Genomic DNA, 12142 nt, shown 5'->3' with positions numbered 1-12142 from the left:
AGCACAATCAGAAGGTGGGTTGTCATGTGAGGTCAGAGCCAAGACATGACTTTTGGGCCTTTGGATGGTTTGGTGGTTTAGTTTTGGTTTTTTGTTGTTTTTTTTAAGATGTGGAGCCCCCGTCCCAGCAGACAATAGGCACCAGAGGGAAGGTGAGCCCAGTGAGCAAGGTGAGCAGTGACTGCAGGACAGAACTAGATGCTTTTTTGCAGGCGGTGTACTTCTGGTGAATCTGCGTACATACTTGGTTTTTTGTTTTACAGGCAGACTTCTAACGTGCAGTCCAACGTGATGGGGACCCTGCCTGTAAGAGGTCACAGTCAAGGGGTGTCAGACAGAAACTGGCATGGGAGCAGCATACTCTTGGGCAGTATCTCAGTACTGGCATTTGCCTCTGGGTTTTTTTTTGCAGGAGACATACACAGCCTCACAGGGCCAAAGTCAACTCACAGTGAGGTGACGGACACGGTTTGGTCCTCTCGAGCTGTCCTTGTAATCTCCGAGTATTAAAAGGATCAGCAACGAAGCATTGAGCTTTTTTGGTTGCAGGTGCCATCCGGCTAACCTTTGGGAGCAGATGAGCATTTGAGGTGAGTCGGGGAGGCAGCAGGAGGAGCAGGGATCCACTGCAGCTTTAGAAATGCCCTCTAATTTTGTCTCTTGCTCGCTCAGGTATTCCAGAAGATGACAGCCACAGTGTCTGACTCCGGTCAGAGCCAGTGACCCAAAGACCTGCCTCGGTGACAGTGAGTAGGGGGCTCATCGGGGCTGAGGCCACATGCCACACTACTCAGATATTGTGTATGGTTTTCTTTCTTGTAGTTGACTCCATAAACTCACACAATGGCAGGAACCTCTGAGCCAGCCCAGGTGCCCCTCCTTTGCATCAAAGGTGGATTCGCATCCCCAGCTCTCGGAAAGATAAGTGCAGGGCAAAGACCCAGAGAGGGGTTGGGAGTCGGTCCAAGTATGTGCATTACCCAGAGGGATTTTTGAAATGGTGCAATGGGTATCCTATAACAGGTTATTTGGATGCATCAAAGGAAGGGCTTACTTTGTATCATTGGATTCCTGTGTGCAGGGCAGAGCAGTTCCAGTCTGTGTCACGTCCTTTGTCTCGTCTGTGTTTTGTGTCCTTAGGGTTTTTGCCTCTTGCCCTCGAGGGGCTTATGGGAAGCATCAGGCATCATCCTTAGGTTCTTGAAGGTCTTCTCTGTGTAACCGAGTACCGAAGTTGTCAGTCACTTCCTTTGCAGGTTCAGGCCTTTTTTGGAATCTGATCTCTGACTTTTTCAGTCAGACCTCTTTTAAGGCCTCATTCCAGGCTGTATCATCAGCGGTGCTCCGCAGTCATCCATCACAAAGCAGGAGGACTCCTTTTCCGCATCGTTCCGTTCTTAGCTTCCGAACGCGGCGACGTCGCAGATCCATCTTCAGGATTTTGACGGACCCTTCTTATGACCGCTCATCTTGTTAGCGTCTTTATTTGTCAGGATCCTTTGAGCCTAGTCACGTTATGATGGTAGTCCCGTGGGTCATGGTGTTCCACAGCATCTCCATTCTTGCAATCAAATCTTGTCAAAGCAAGGTTCGTCTCTTAATTGTGTCACACGGTCTGTGTCGTCACGGGTACGGGATGTCTGACTCGGGGTCAGCCTGGAGCTACTCTGCCCTGCCATGTGGATCAGTGGGTAGATGGAATATTGCTCAGTGTCTCACGTCAACATGTCAGTTACCTTAGACAGTTGAGCCAATGACTGTACAGTCCTGCTGGATGGAGCAGGTGTACGTAACTCGTGTGCAATCATTAGAACTGAGTGTTGTGGAGCTGATGGTACTTGGATAGCAGGGCCTTGAAGCTGGGTTGTCATTTGTCTTCTCATATGCTGCGGTCAGAGTTCTCATTTGCTCAGGGTAAATGAGTTCTTTTAAATGGTTAAGGTCTCAGTGACCACGTGGGTGACCTGATTAACATTTTTTTTCTTTTTTTTCCCCCAGATAAGTGGACACAATGTACCCCAGACGGAGAAAAGTTGAAGCAGCCTAGGAAGAAGGTTGTATTAGGTGTTGGATGAAAGATGCCAGTTTTACACGTAGAAGTCCTTTATCTTGTGCATTTTTGGTTTTTATTTTCCAGATACAGCGCATGTAGTGCCGAAAGTGGTGCACCAACAGCAGGTGAGAGAGGGGGACTCAGGCCTTTCTTTCTGGGTAGGAAGGGCAGTCATTTGCAGGCTGGCATGCCACGCTGCCGGAGGCCGTCCAAGGTCCAAAATTGGATACAGATGAAGATTCTTCCCAGACCAAAGGGGCCCGCCCCTCAAGCCCTGGCTGGGCGCGTAGTGCCGAGAGTGACGCACCAATGGCAGGTGAGAGAGGGGGGCTCAGGCCTTTCTTTCCTTGGCGGGAAGGGCAGTCGTTCGCAGGCAGGCGCGCCGCGCTACCGGGGGCTGGCCAGGGGAAAAATCGAATACGAATGAGGATTCCTCCCAGACCAAAGGTGCGCACCCCACAAGCCCTGGCTGGGCGCGTAGTGCCGAAAGTGGCGCATTAACGGCAGGTGAGAGAGGGGGGCTCAGGCCTTTCTTTCTGTGTGGGAAAGGCAGTCGTCTGCAGGCCGGCACGCCTCGCCACCGAGGGTTCAGCCGAGGGCAAAAATTGGATAAGGACGAAGATTCCTCCCAGACCAAAGGTGCGCGCCCCACAAGCCCTGGCTGGGCGCGTAGTGCCAAGAGTGGCGCACCAACGGCAGGGGAGAGAGGGGGGCTCAGGCCTTTCTTTCCTTGGTGGGAAGGGCAGTCGTTCGCAAGCAGGCGCGCCGCGCCACCGGGAGCCAGGCGAGGTCAAAAACCGAATACGGACAAAGATTCCTCCCAGACCAAAGGTGCCCGCCCCGCAAGCCCTGGTTGGGCGCGTAGTGCCAAGAGTGGCGCACCAATGGCAGGTGAGAGAAGGGGACTCAGGCCTTTCTTTCCGGTCGGTAAGGAAAGTTGTTCGCAGGCCGGCAGGCTGCGCTGCTGTGGGCCAGCTGAGGGCAAAAATCGATTATGGTCAAAAATTCCTCCCAGACCAAAGGTGCCTGCCCAGCAAGCCCTGGCTGAGCTCGTAGTGCCGGGAGTGGTGCATTAAGTAGCAGGCAAAAGAGGGGGGCTCAGGCCTTTCTTTCTGGCCGGGAAGGGCAGTCATTTGCAGGCCGGCGTGCCACGCCGCCAGGGGCTGGCCGAGGGCCAAAATTGGATACAGATGAAGATTACTCCCAGACCAAAGATGCCCGCCCCGCAAGCCCTGGCTGGGCACATAGTGCCGAGAGTGGTGCACCAACGGCAGGTGAGAGAGGGAGGCTCAGGCCTTCCTTTCCTTGGCGGGAAGGGCAGTTGTTCGCAGGCCGGCTCACCATGTCTCCGGGGGCCAGCCAGGGGAAAAATCAAATACGAATGAAGATTCCTCCCAGACTAAAGGTGCCCGCCCCGCAAGCTCTGGCTGGGCATGTAGTACCGAAAGTGGCGCATTAACGGCAGGTAAAAGAGGGGGGCTCAGGCCTTTCTTTCCGGGCGGGAAGGGAAGTCATTTGCAGGCCAGCAGGCCACAGTGCCAGGGGTCAGCCGCAGGCAAAAATCAAATACGGTCAAAAATTCCTCCCAGAACAAAGGGAAAGCCCTGGTTGGGCGCGTAGTGCCGCGAGTGATGCACCAATTGCAGGTGAGAGAGGGGGGCTCAGGCCTTTCTTTCTGGGTAGGAAGGGCAGTCGTTCGCAGGCAAACTCGCCCCGCCACTGGGGGCCGGGTGAGGCCAAAATTGGATACCGACAAAGATTCCTCCCAGACCAAAGGTTCCCGCCCCGCAAGCTGTGGCTGGGCGCGTAGTGCCGGGAGTGGCACACCAACGGCAGGTGAGAGAGGGGGGACTCAGACCTTTCTTTCCGGGTGGGAAGGGCAGTCGTTCGCAGGCCGGCGCGCCACGCCGCCGGTGGCTGGCTGAGGGCTAAAATTGGATATGGACAAGGATTCATCCCAGAGCAAAGGTGCACACCACGCAAGGCCTGGCTGGGCGCATAGTGCCGAGAGTGGCACACCAACGGCAGGGGAGAGAGGGGGAGCCCAGGCCTTTCTTTCCGGCTGGTTCCCTCGCTTGGCCTTGTCTCCTACCACCAGTCGGCCCTCGGGGCCCTCGCCTGGCACGGCCCGCCCACCACGGTTTGGCCACCAAAGCCCTCACCCGCCCTGGCCATCCCACCACCGGTCGGCCCCTGGGGATCTCGACTGGCCGGGCCCACCCACCACCAGTCGACCCCCGGAGTCATGGTCCGACCCGGCCCGCCCACCACCGGTCGGTCTCCAGAGCCCTCGCCCGGCCCAGCCACAACCGATCGGCCCCCAGGGCCCTTGCGCCGCCCAGCCCGCCCACCACCGGTCGACCGCTGGGGCCCTTGTCTGCCCTGGCCCGCCCACCACCAGTCAGCCCCTGGGGCCCTCCTCCAGCCCAGCCTGCCCACCACTGGTTGGTTTCCAGGGCCCTCGCCCGGCCCCGCCCTACCACCACCAGTTTGCCCCTGGGTCTATCGCTTGGCCCAGTCCTACCACCACAAGTCAACCCCCGGGGCCCTCGCCCAGCTTTGCCCACCCACCACCAGTTGGCACCCGGGGCCCTCATCAGACCCGACCGGCCCACCACCAGCTGGCCCTTGGGGCCCTCACCCAGCTCTGTCCACCCACCACAGGTCGGCCCGCGGGGCTCTCACCCAGCCCGGCCCGCCCACCACAGGTCGGTCCACGGGGCCCTCGTCAGGCCCGGCCTGCCAACCACCGGTCGGCGCCCGAGGCCCTCTCCCGGCTCCTCCCACCCACCACCAGTCGGCCCCCAGGGCCCTTGTCCGGCCTGGCACGCCCACAACCGGTCGGCCCCCGGGGTTCTCGTCAGGCCCAGCCTGCCCACCACCAGTCGGTCCCCAGGGCCCTCCTCCGGCCCGGCGGGCCCACCACCGGTCGGCCCCCTGAGCCCTCGTCCGGCCTGGCACGCCCACAACTGGTCAGCCCCCGAGGCTCTTGTCAGGCCTGGCCCGCCCACCACCGGTCAGCTCCCGAGGCCCTCGCCCGGCTCCGCCTGCCCACCACCTGTCGGCCCCCAGGGTTCTCGTCAGGCCCAGCCTGCCCACCACCGGTCGGCTCCCGGGGCCCTCGTCCGGCCCTCCTGCCCACCCCTGGTCGGCCCACTGGGCCATTGTCCAGCCCGGCCTGTCCACCACAGGTCGGTCCCCGGGGCCCTCGTCAGGCCCGGCCCACCCACGACCGGTCGGCCCCCTTGGCCCTCGCCCGGCCCGACCTGCCCACCTCCGGTAGGCCCCCGGGGCCCTCATTAGTCCCAGTCTGACCACCACTGTTGACCACAGGGGCCCCAGCCCAGCCCGGCCCGCCCACCATCTGTCTGCCACCAGGGCCCTCATCAGGCCCGGCCCACCCACCACACGTTGGCCCCCGGGGCCCTCGCCTGGCCTGCCTGCCCACCACAGCTCAGGCCCCGGGGCAATCGTCCGGCCCCGCCCATCCACAACCGGTCTACCCCCAGGGCCCTCGCCCAGCTCCTCCCGCCCACCACCGGTCAGCCTGCAGGGCCCTCGTCCGGCACTGCCCGCCCACAACCGGTCGGCCCCCAGGGCCCTCGCCCAGCCTGGCCCGCCCACCACCGGTCAACCCCCAGGACCGTCTTCCAACCTGGCCCACCCACCACCGGTCAGCTCCCGGCGCCCTTGTCTGGCCCGTCCTACCCACCACCGGTCAGACTCCGGGGACCTCTCCCAGACTGGCCCGCCCACCACTGGTAGGCCACCTGGGCCCTCGCCCAGCTCAGACCGCCCACCACCGGTCTGTCCCCGGGTTCCTATTCCAGCTGGGCCCGCTTACCGCTGGTCGGACTCCGGGGCGCTCCTCTGGCCGGGCCCGCCCACCACAGGTCAGCCCCCGGGGCCCTCGTCCGTCCAGGCCCGTCCACCACCGGTTGGCCCCTGGGGCCCTCGTCCGGCTGGGCCTGCCCACCACTGGTCGGCTTCCTGGGCCCTCGTCCAGCTTGGCCTGCCCACCACCAGTCGGCCCCCGGGGCCCTCGTCCGGCCTGGCCCGCCCACCACCGGTCAGCCCCCGGGGCCCTTGTCCGGCCGGGCCTGCCCACCACTGATCAGCTGCACGGGCCCTCGTCCGGCCGGGCCTGCCCACCACCGGTCAGCCCCCCAAGGCCCTCGTCAGGCCCCACCCACCCACCACCAGTCAGTCCCCGGGACCCTTGTCCAGCTCTGACCGCCTACCATTGGTCAGCCCCCGGGGCCCTCATCCGACCAGGCTGAACTATGACCGGTCGGTCTCAGGGGCCCTCGTCCGGCCCCGCACACCCACGACCGGACGGTCCACGGGCACTCGTCAGGCGGGGCCCACCAACGACCAGTTGGTCCCCAGGGCCGTCGTCCGTCTGGGCCCACCTATGACCGGTCGGTTCCCAGGGCCCTCGTCTGGCCCTGCCCACCCACGACCGGTTGGTTGCCGGGGCCCTCGTCTGGCCCCACCCACCCTTGACTGGTCAGTCCCTGGGGCCGGAGCAGACGAGGTCCTCAGTGACCGACCGGTCTTGGGTGGGCGGGGCCAGTGAAGGGCCCCGGGGACCGACCAGTCCTTGGTGGGCCCGGTCGGACGAGGGCCTGGGAACTGACCGGTCGTGGGTGAGCCCGGAGGGACGAGGGCCCCGGGGACATACCATTCGTTGGTGGGCCCCGCCTGACGAGTGCCCGTGGACAATCTGCTCGTGGGTGGGCGGGGCTAGACGAGGGCCCCGGGGACCAACCGGTCGTGGGTGGGCCCGGACGGGCGACGGCCCTGGGGACCGACCAGTTGTGGGTGGGCCTGGCTGGACGAGGGCCCCCGGGACTGAACGGCCAAGGGTGGGCCCGGCCAGATGAGGGCCCCAAGGACAGAGTGGTCATTGGTGGGTGGGGCCTGAGGAGGGCTCTGGTGACTGGTCAAGGGTGCGCGGGGCCAGACGAGGGCCCTGGGGATGGACTGGTCGTTGGTGGTCCCCAACTGACAAGTGCCCGTGGACCGTCTGGTTGTGGGTGTGCGGGGCCGGACAAGGGCCCCGGGGACCGACCTGTCGTGGGTGGGCCCGGCCGGACGAGGGCCCCGGGGTCCAACCAGTCTTGGGTGGGTGGGGCTGGCGGAAGGCCCTGGGGACTGACCGGTCCTTGGTGGGCGGGGCCGGACGAAGGCCCCAGGAACTGACCAGTCGTGGGTGAGTGGAGCCAGATGAAGACCCCGTGGATCGACCGTTCGTGGGTGGGCTTGGCCGGACAAGGGCCCTGGGGACCAACCGTTCGTGGGTGGGCCGGGCCGGACGAGGGCCCCGGGGTCTGACCAGTCGTAGGTGGGCAGGGCCGGAGGAGGGCCCGGGGACCGACCAGTTGTGGTTGGGTGGGGCTGGACGAATGCCCTGGGGACTGAATGGTCATTTGTGGGCCCGGTGGGACAAGGTCCTCGGGGACCAACCTGTCTTGGGTGGGCAGGGCAGGACGAGGGCCCCAGGGACCGACTGGTCATGGGTGGGCCCTAACTGTAACTGAGTGTTGTCCCTGATTGGTAATTGTATCCTGCTGCTGTCATGGGAATTGATGATTTGGGTTTTCAGGTGCTTTGTGAGTGGTAATTGGTCGCTATTGTTGTTATGGGAATTGGTGATTAGGGTTTTCTCCTTCTTTGTAATTGTTTTGTGAGGAGTCCAGGGGCAGGGGAGGGTGTTTTGGGATCGGCTGTGTTAGGGTTAGGGTGTGCTTTGTTCAGGTTTTGTACTTTAGGGTTTCTGAGGTGTTTTTTTCAGTGAGGGTTTTTTAGGGGCTTATTTTTTAGCGCTAGGTAGTATTTTGGTTGTGATTTGGGTGTTTCTTCCCATACTTCTTTTTATTTTTTAAAAAAGTATTTTTTTTCTGTATTTCTTTTTTTGCCCACAAGGTGGCAGTGTTTTCAGTAATTTTTCTGTTGCAGTCGCGGGGTGTTTTTGGTAGGTGGCACTGGTGTGTATTTTTTGTTTTGCAGTTCCTACGTTTTGTCGGTAGGTGGCAGTGTTCAAGGTCAGGTATATGTGCAATTCCTTTTGTGCGTCAGTAGGTGGCAGTGTTGTGTGATTTTTCAATTATTGGATAGTGGCTTAGAAAAAATTATTTATGTGGATAATTTGAGAAAATGTATTCAGTAGTTAGATCATTTGCAAGAAAGAGTAGTTAAATCATTGGATAATTATTGAGGTATTAGTTTCTTAATTGGAGTAGTAGGAGAGATGCAATTGGATAAGTGGTTAAGTAGCTAATCAGTGAATAAAACAAGTAAATATTTATTTTTTTAAAGCCTTAATTTCTTTTTTTCTATGTTTACTCCCTGAGAGCAAGCCAGCCCCTACTGCTGCTTTTTTAAACTAAGTAAAGAAAAGAAACTAAGAGAAATAAAAGCAAGAGAAGAAACGAAGAGAAATGAAAGAACAGAGTAGAGAAAGAAGAGAAATGAAGAGGAGAAAAAGGGAAAGAAGTGAAGAAAAGAAAAAGTAGAGAAAAGACTACATGACACAAAATAAAGACAGGAGCCAAAGAGTGGAAAAATCCCCAAACCCTTATTGCAACTTTATTGAATGACTGCTTGTGACCTCGTGAAATTACAAAAGTTACAATACAAAAGAAATTACAATACAAGAGTTACGAGTTACAAGTTACAACAATACAAGATACAAGTTACAACAATACAAGTAAGTTGTTGTTAGTATACAGGTTACAATCCAGGTTACAAGACAGTAAAAATACAGTACAACCCACCGATGCAATACATTGTATTCCAATGGTCAGCACAATTACAAAACAATACACAGCAATACCAACAAAACACAAATAAAGGCAAGACAATAGAAAATGAAGTCTACTTTCTACAAACGTGATTGAATTACTTTTCAATTTGACACCAGATGCAAACCAAAAGAAAAAACCACACACATATAGTGTTACACTCATTCACCCATAAACCCTCTGGAGCTTACACATAAACCAACTCTCACTCACTCCTCAACCACTCCATTACCCATCAGCAACTATCGGGACAAAGGGGCGGTGCTCCCTTGGGAATGAGGTTCCTGGGAAGCCTCAAAAATCAAGAAATTGGCCTGCCTGACAAAACCCGGGTCCCGGGACAGCACACGCCCAAACCCTGGTGATAAACGTCGCCTCGCAGATCAGAAGGGACCCGGGGAAAAAAACCCCAACTGGGGGGAAAAAAAAATCCCCCAGCTGGGGTTTTTTTATTCTAAATTTAAAATTATCTAAGAACAACCTGAAAGAGAAACAACACAAACACAAGGTTAGAACCTGACACTACACACACCCATCCCCTCCACCGCCACACTTCAACCGCTCCCCTGAGCCGCAAGCCACCCCTGAATATTGGCGCATGCTCAAAAAGCTCCCTCAGGAACACGGTTCCCAGGAAGCCTCAAAAATCAAAAAATCGTCCTGCCTGACAGTTTGAGCCACATGAGAAATCCAAAAAATCCAATTTTCAGGCTTCTCCACCCCCTCCCACAATTTATGCCAACACCAAAGAGAAACTTTCAGGCCAGAGGCTTCTATAGGGGAAGGGGGAAGTATATACATTTATTTACACAAATAAATACTATACAAGCTAAAGACAACTATATATATATTACATTTCTATCAACCAGTCCTTTCAAGCCCCTCCTTTAAGTTTAGTCCAGGAAAGAGCCTTTTCAAGGCTGGAAAGTAACCAGTCCCTCTGTGGGAGTGTTCTGGGCCTGAACGCTCCCCCCTCACTAAGTTCCAGTTGTTTTGTTGTAGTCTCTCCTCCTCATGAAGTCCAGGAAGATAGCTCTGAGTCCTTGCTCTCCTGCCGCTGTGTGATCTCTCTCTCTCATACCTCGGTTCGTAGGCTGCTGCAGTGTGGTTCTGCTTATCAAGCGTCCACGTCCTGGCATGTGGATTTCTCCTCGGGTTTTTGGTTGTCCTGCGTGGCAGAGGCATCCTCCGGGCCCCTTTCTCTCTCTCTGGGGGTCCGTCTCCAATTTCGCTTGGGACTCTTCTCCCGAGCGCCGGGCCTACCTCCACGGCCCGTCCACTTGGCTCAGCTTCAGTGCTGAGCCTCTCCTCCACTTTCCAGCGGAGGGAAAGGAAAGCCCCCCTCCACAGCTTAGCTGTAGAAAAGGAGGGGGAAGAGGGCTTGGCTGCAAAAGCCTGGCTCTCTCCTCTTACCTCAGGTCAGGTGCTGTGAGTCTCTTCCCTCACTGCACACACTCAAAAATGCTGCCTCTAACTCTGCTCTGGCCTAGGCAGAGCTGGGGGGGCCGCAGGGCTCCCCTCTCCCCCCCGGAGGTGGGGGGAAGAAGGAGCCCAGGCCCCCCCCCCCGGCCTTCCACACCTACAGGCAGCAGACACCAACAGCCCAAGTGCCAACACAGAACTTGCCAACCACTTCCGGTGCTGTGAATATATGATTTTTGAGCAGAAGCGAACAGCATGAGTGGTGATTGGCTCTTCAGGGAACACTGCCCTGGCACCCAATCACCTCTGAGCACCCCTCTCTCAAGGGGGGGCCAATCTCAAACCATGACACTGACAAAACCCGGGTCCCGGGACGGCCCACGCCCAAACCTTGGCGATGAACGTTGCCTTGCGGACCGGCCGGGACCTGGGAAAAAAACCCCAGCTAGAGGGGAAAAAAAATCCCCCAGCTGGGGTTTTTTTATTCTAAATCTTAAATTATCTAACAACCTGAAAGAGCAAAACACTAATACAAGGTTAGAACCACTGCCAAACACATACAAACCTTTTTCATCCTCACTCACACCTCAACTGTTCCACTACCGACTGGCCGATGAGGGGCCATCGCTATACATCCACAGCCCTCCTTGGGAACATGGTTCCCACGGAGCCTCAAAAAAAACCTCAAAAAGAAACAAATCACCAAGCACAAGTACACCCCTCACAGCCGAGCACACCCCTCACAGACAATACCAATGACAGAACACTAAAAGCAAAACAAAAGTAAGGTACAAAGCTCATGGCTAGGCTTCGCGAACGAAGATTTGGGAAGGACTCTACCCACGTTTCTTGCAAGCGCGTTGGTGGCTAAAAAGGCCAATACGAGATAGACACGTCCGGTTGCAAAAGACACAGCAGAAAGACTCCTTAGATGGTATATTCTGCAAGGCTCGATTCTTTCTGCACTGTCTTTTCTCCTCAAGAGTGATCCTGCGTGCTTTCTCAAAAGCATCAGCAGCATTATAAATGGTCTGTCTCCAGGCCTCCCGATTAGAGGCCAGAGTAGACCAGTTATGGTGATCAATATGCCCGAGGCTGAGTTGTTGCTTCAGGGAGTCCTTGTATCTTTTCTTCGGAGCTCCTCTCTTGCGACAGCCAGTGGCAAGTTCACCAGGTACAAAGCTATACAATTCCTAACTGACACACAGCAATACAACGCTACAACATTCACATACGGAGCAATACAACTGCAAATATAGAAGTATACCAGACAGAACATTACATGGCAATACAAGTGACACAACATAAAAAGCACTACAAATGAAGGCACAAAGATATACAAGTCCTAACTGACACACAAAACACAACACGGTGACACTCGGATACGGACCAATACGACTACAACTACACGAGTATACGATACGGAGCGGTATGAGGCAATACAAATGACAACATAAACAGAGGCCGGACTTTTCCTATTCTACTTGGAAAACACAGTAACTACACCCAAGAAGCAACCTGCAACACTAAATAAACATATACAATGCTACACACATGTAGTCCATAACTCCTTGGGCAGGGACTCCCCGTGGGTCTCAGAAGATTCCATCAATGATGCTTCGGCCAATCTCACCCCGGCCACCGTAAGTTCTGAGAAAACTGATGCTGTCTTTTGCCCCAGGAATCTGAATCTCCTTTGGGTGGCTGTAAGACAAAAGGGGAGGAACTCTGAAGCCTGCCTTCTGTGACCTTGGACTTACCCCCAGACCGACCCTATACATTTTGTAGGCCCAAAGAGCCATGACAAATGCCTATACCGTAGACACTGTTTGCTACTCTACCGTAGACACTGTTTGCTACT

General features: G+C 56.6%; 1 protein-coding gene and 2 long non-coding RNA genes across 3 annotated transcripts in view; 2 read left to right on the top strand and 1 right to left on the bottom strand.

Annotated features, from left to right (window-relative positions):
- Positions 1–266: 266 nt before the first annotated feature.
- On the top strand, positions 267–797 carry LOC113972708. Its single transcript, XR_003535973.1, has 3 exons — positions 267–313; positions 413–456; positions 550–797. It is a non-coding gene; the product is annotated as an uncharacterized LOC113972708 (long non-coding RNA).
- Positions 798–3993: 3196 nt separating this feature from the next.
- LOC113972700 (basic proline-rich protein-like) lies at positions 3994–6632 on the top strand. The gene is made up of 5 exons (XM_027694026.1): positions 3994–5332; positions 5563–5814; positions 5884–5946; positions 6060–6210; positions 6329–6632. Exons 1-5 carry the CDS (start codon positions 3994–3996, stop codon positions 6630–6632), a joined length of 2109 nt encoding a protein of 702 aa, XP_027549827.1.
- A 1740-nt stretch (positions 6633–8372) lies between these two features.
- LOC113972709 overlaps positions 8373–12142 on the bottom strand; it is a 7603-nt gene continuing 3833 nt past the window's right edge. The window contains exon 3 of the long non-coding RNA XR_003535975.1: positions 8373–8383. This is a non-coding gene — a long non-coding RNA (uncharacterized LOC113972709). The remainder of the gene's footprint in view (positions 8384–12142) is intronic.

Source organism: Neopelma chrysocephalum, unplaced genomic scaffold (assembly GCF_003984885.1).
Source record: "Neopelma chrysocephalum unplaced genomic scaffold, ASM398488v2 Primary Assembly neopelma1_95b, whole genome shotgun sequence".
Lineage (NCBI taxonomy): Eukaryota > Metazoa > Chordata > Aves > Passeriformes > Pipridae > Neopelma > Neopelma chrysocephalum.
Note: the sequence above shows the minus strand (reverse complement) of the source record. Positions and strands in the feature narration are given on the sequence as shown.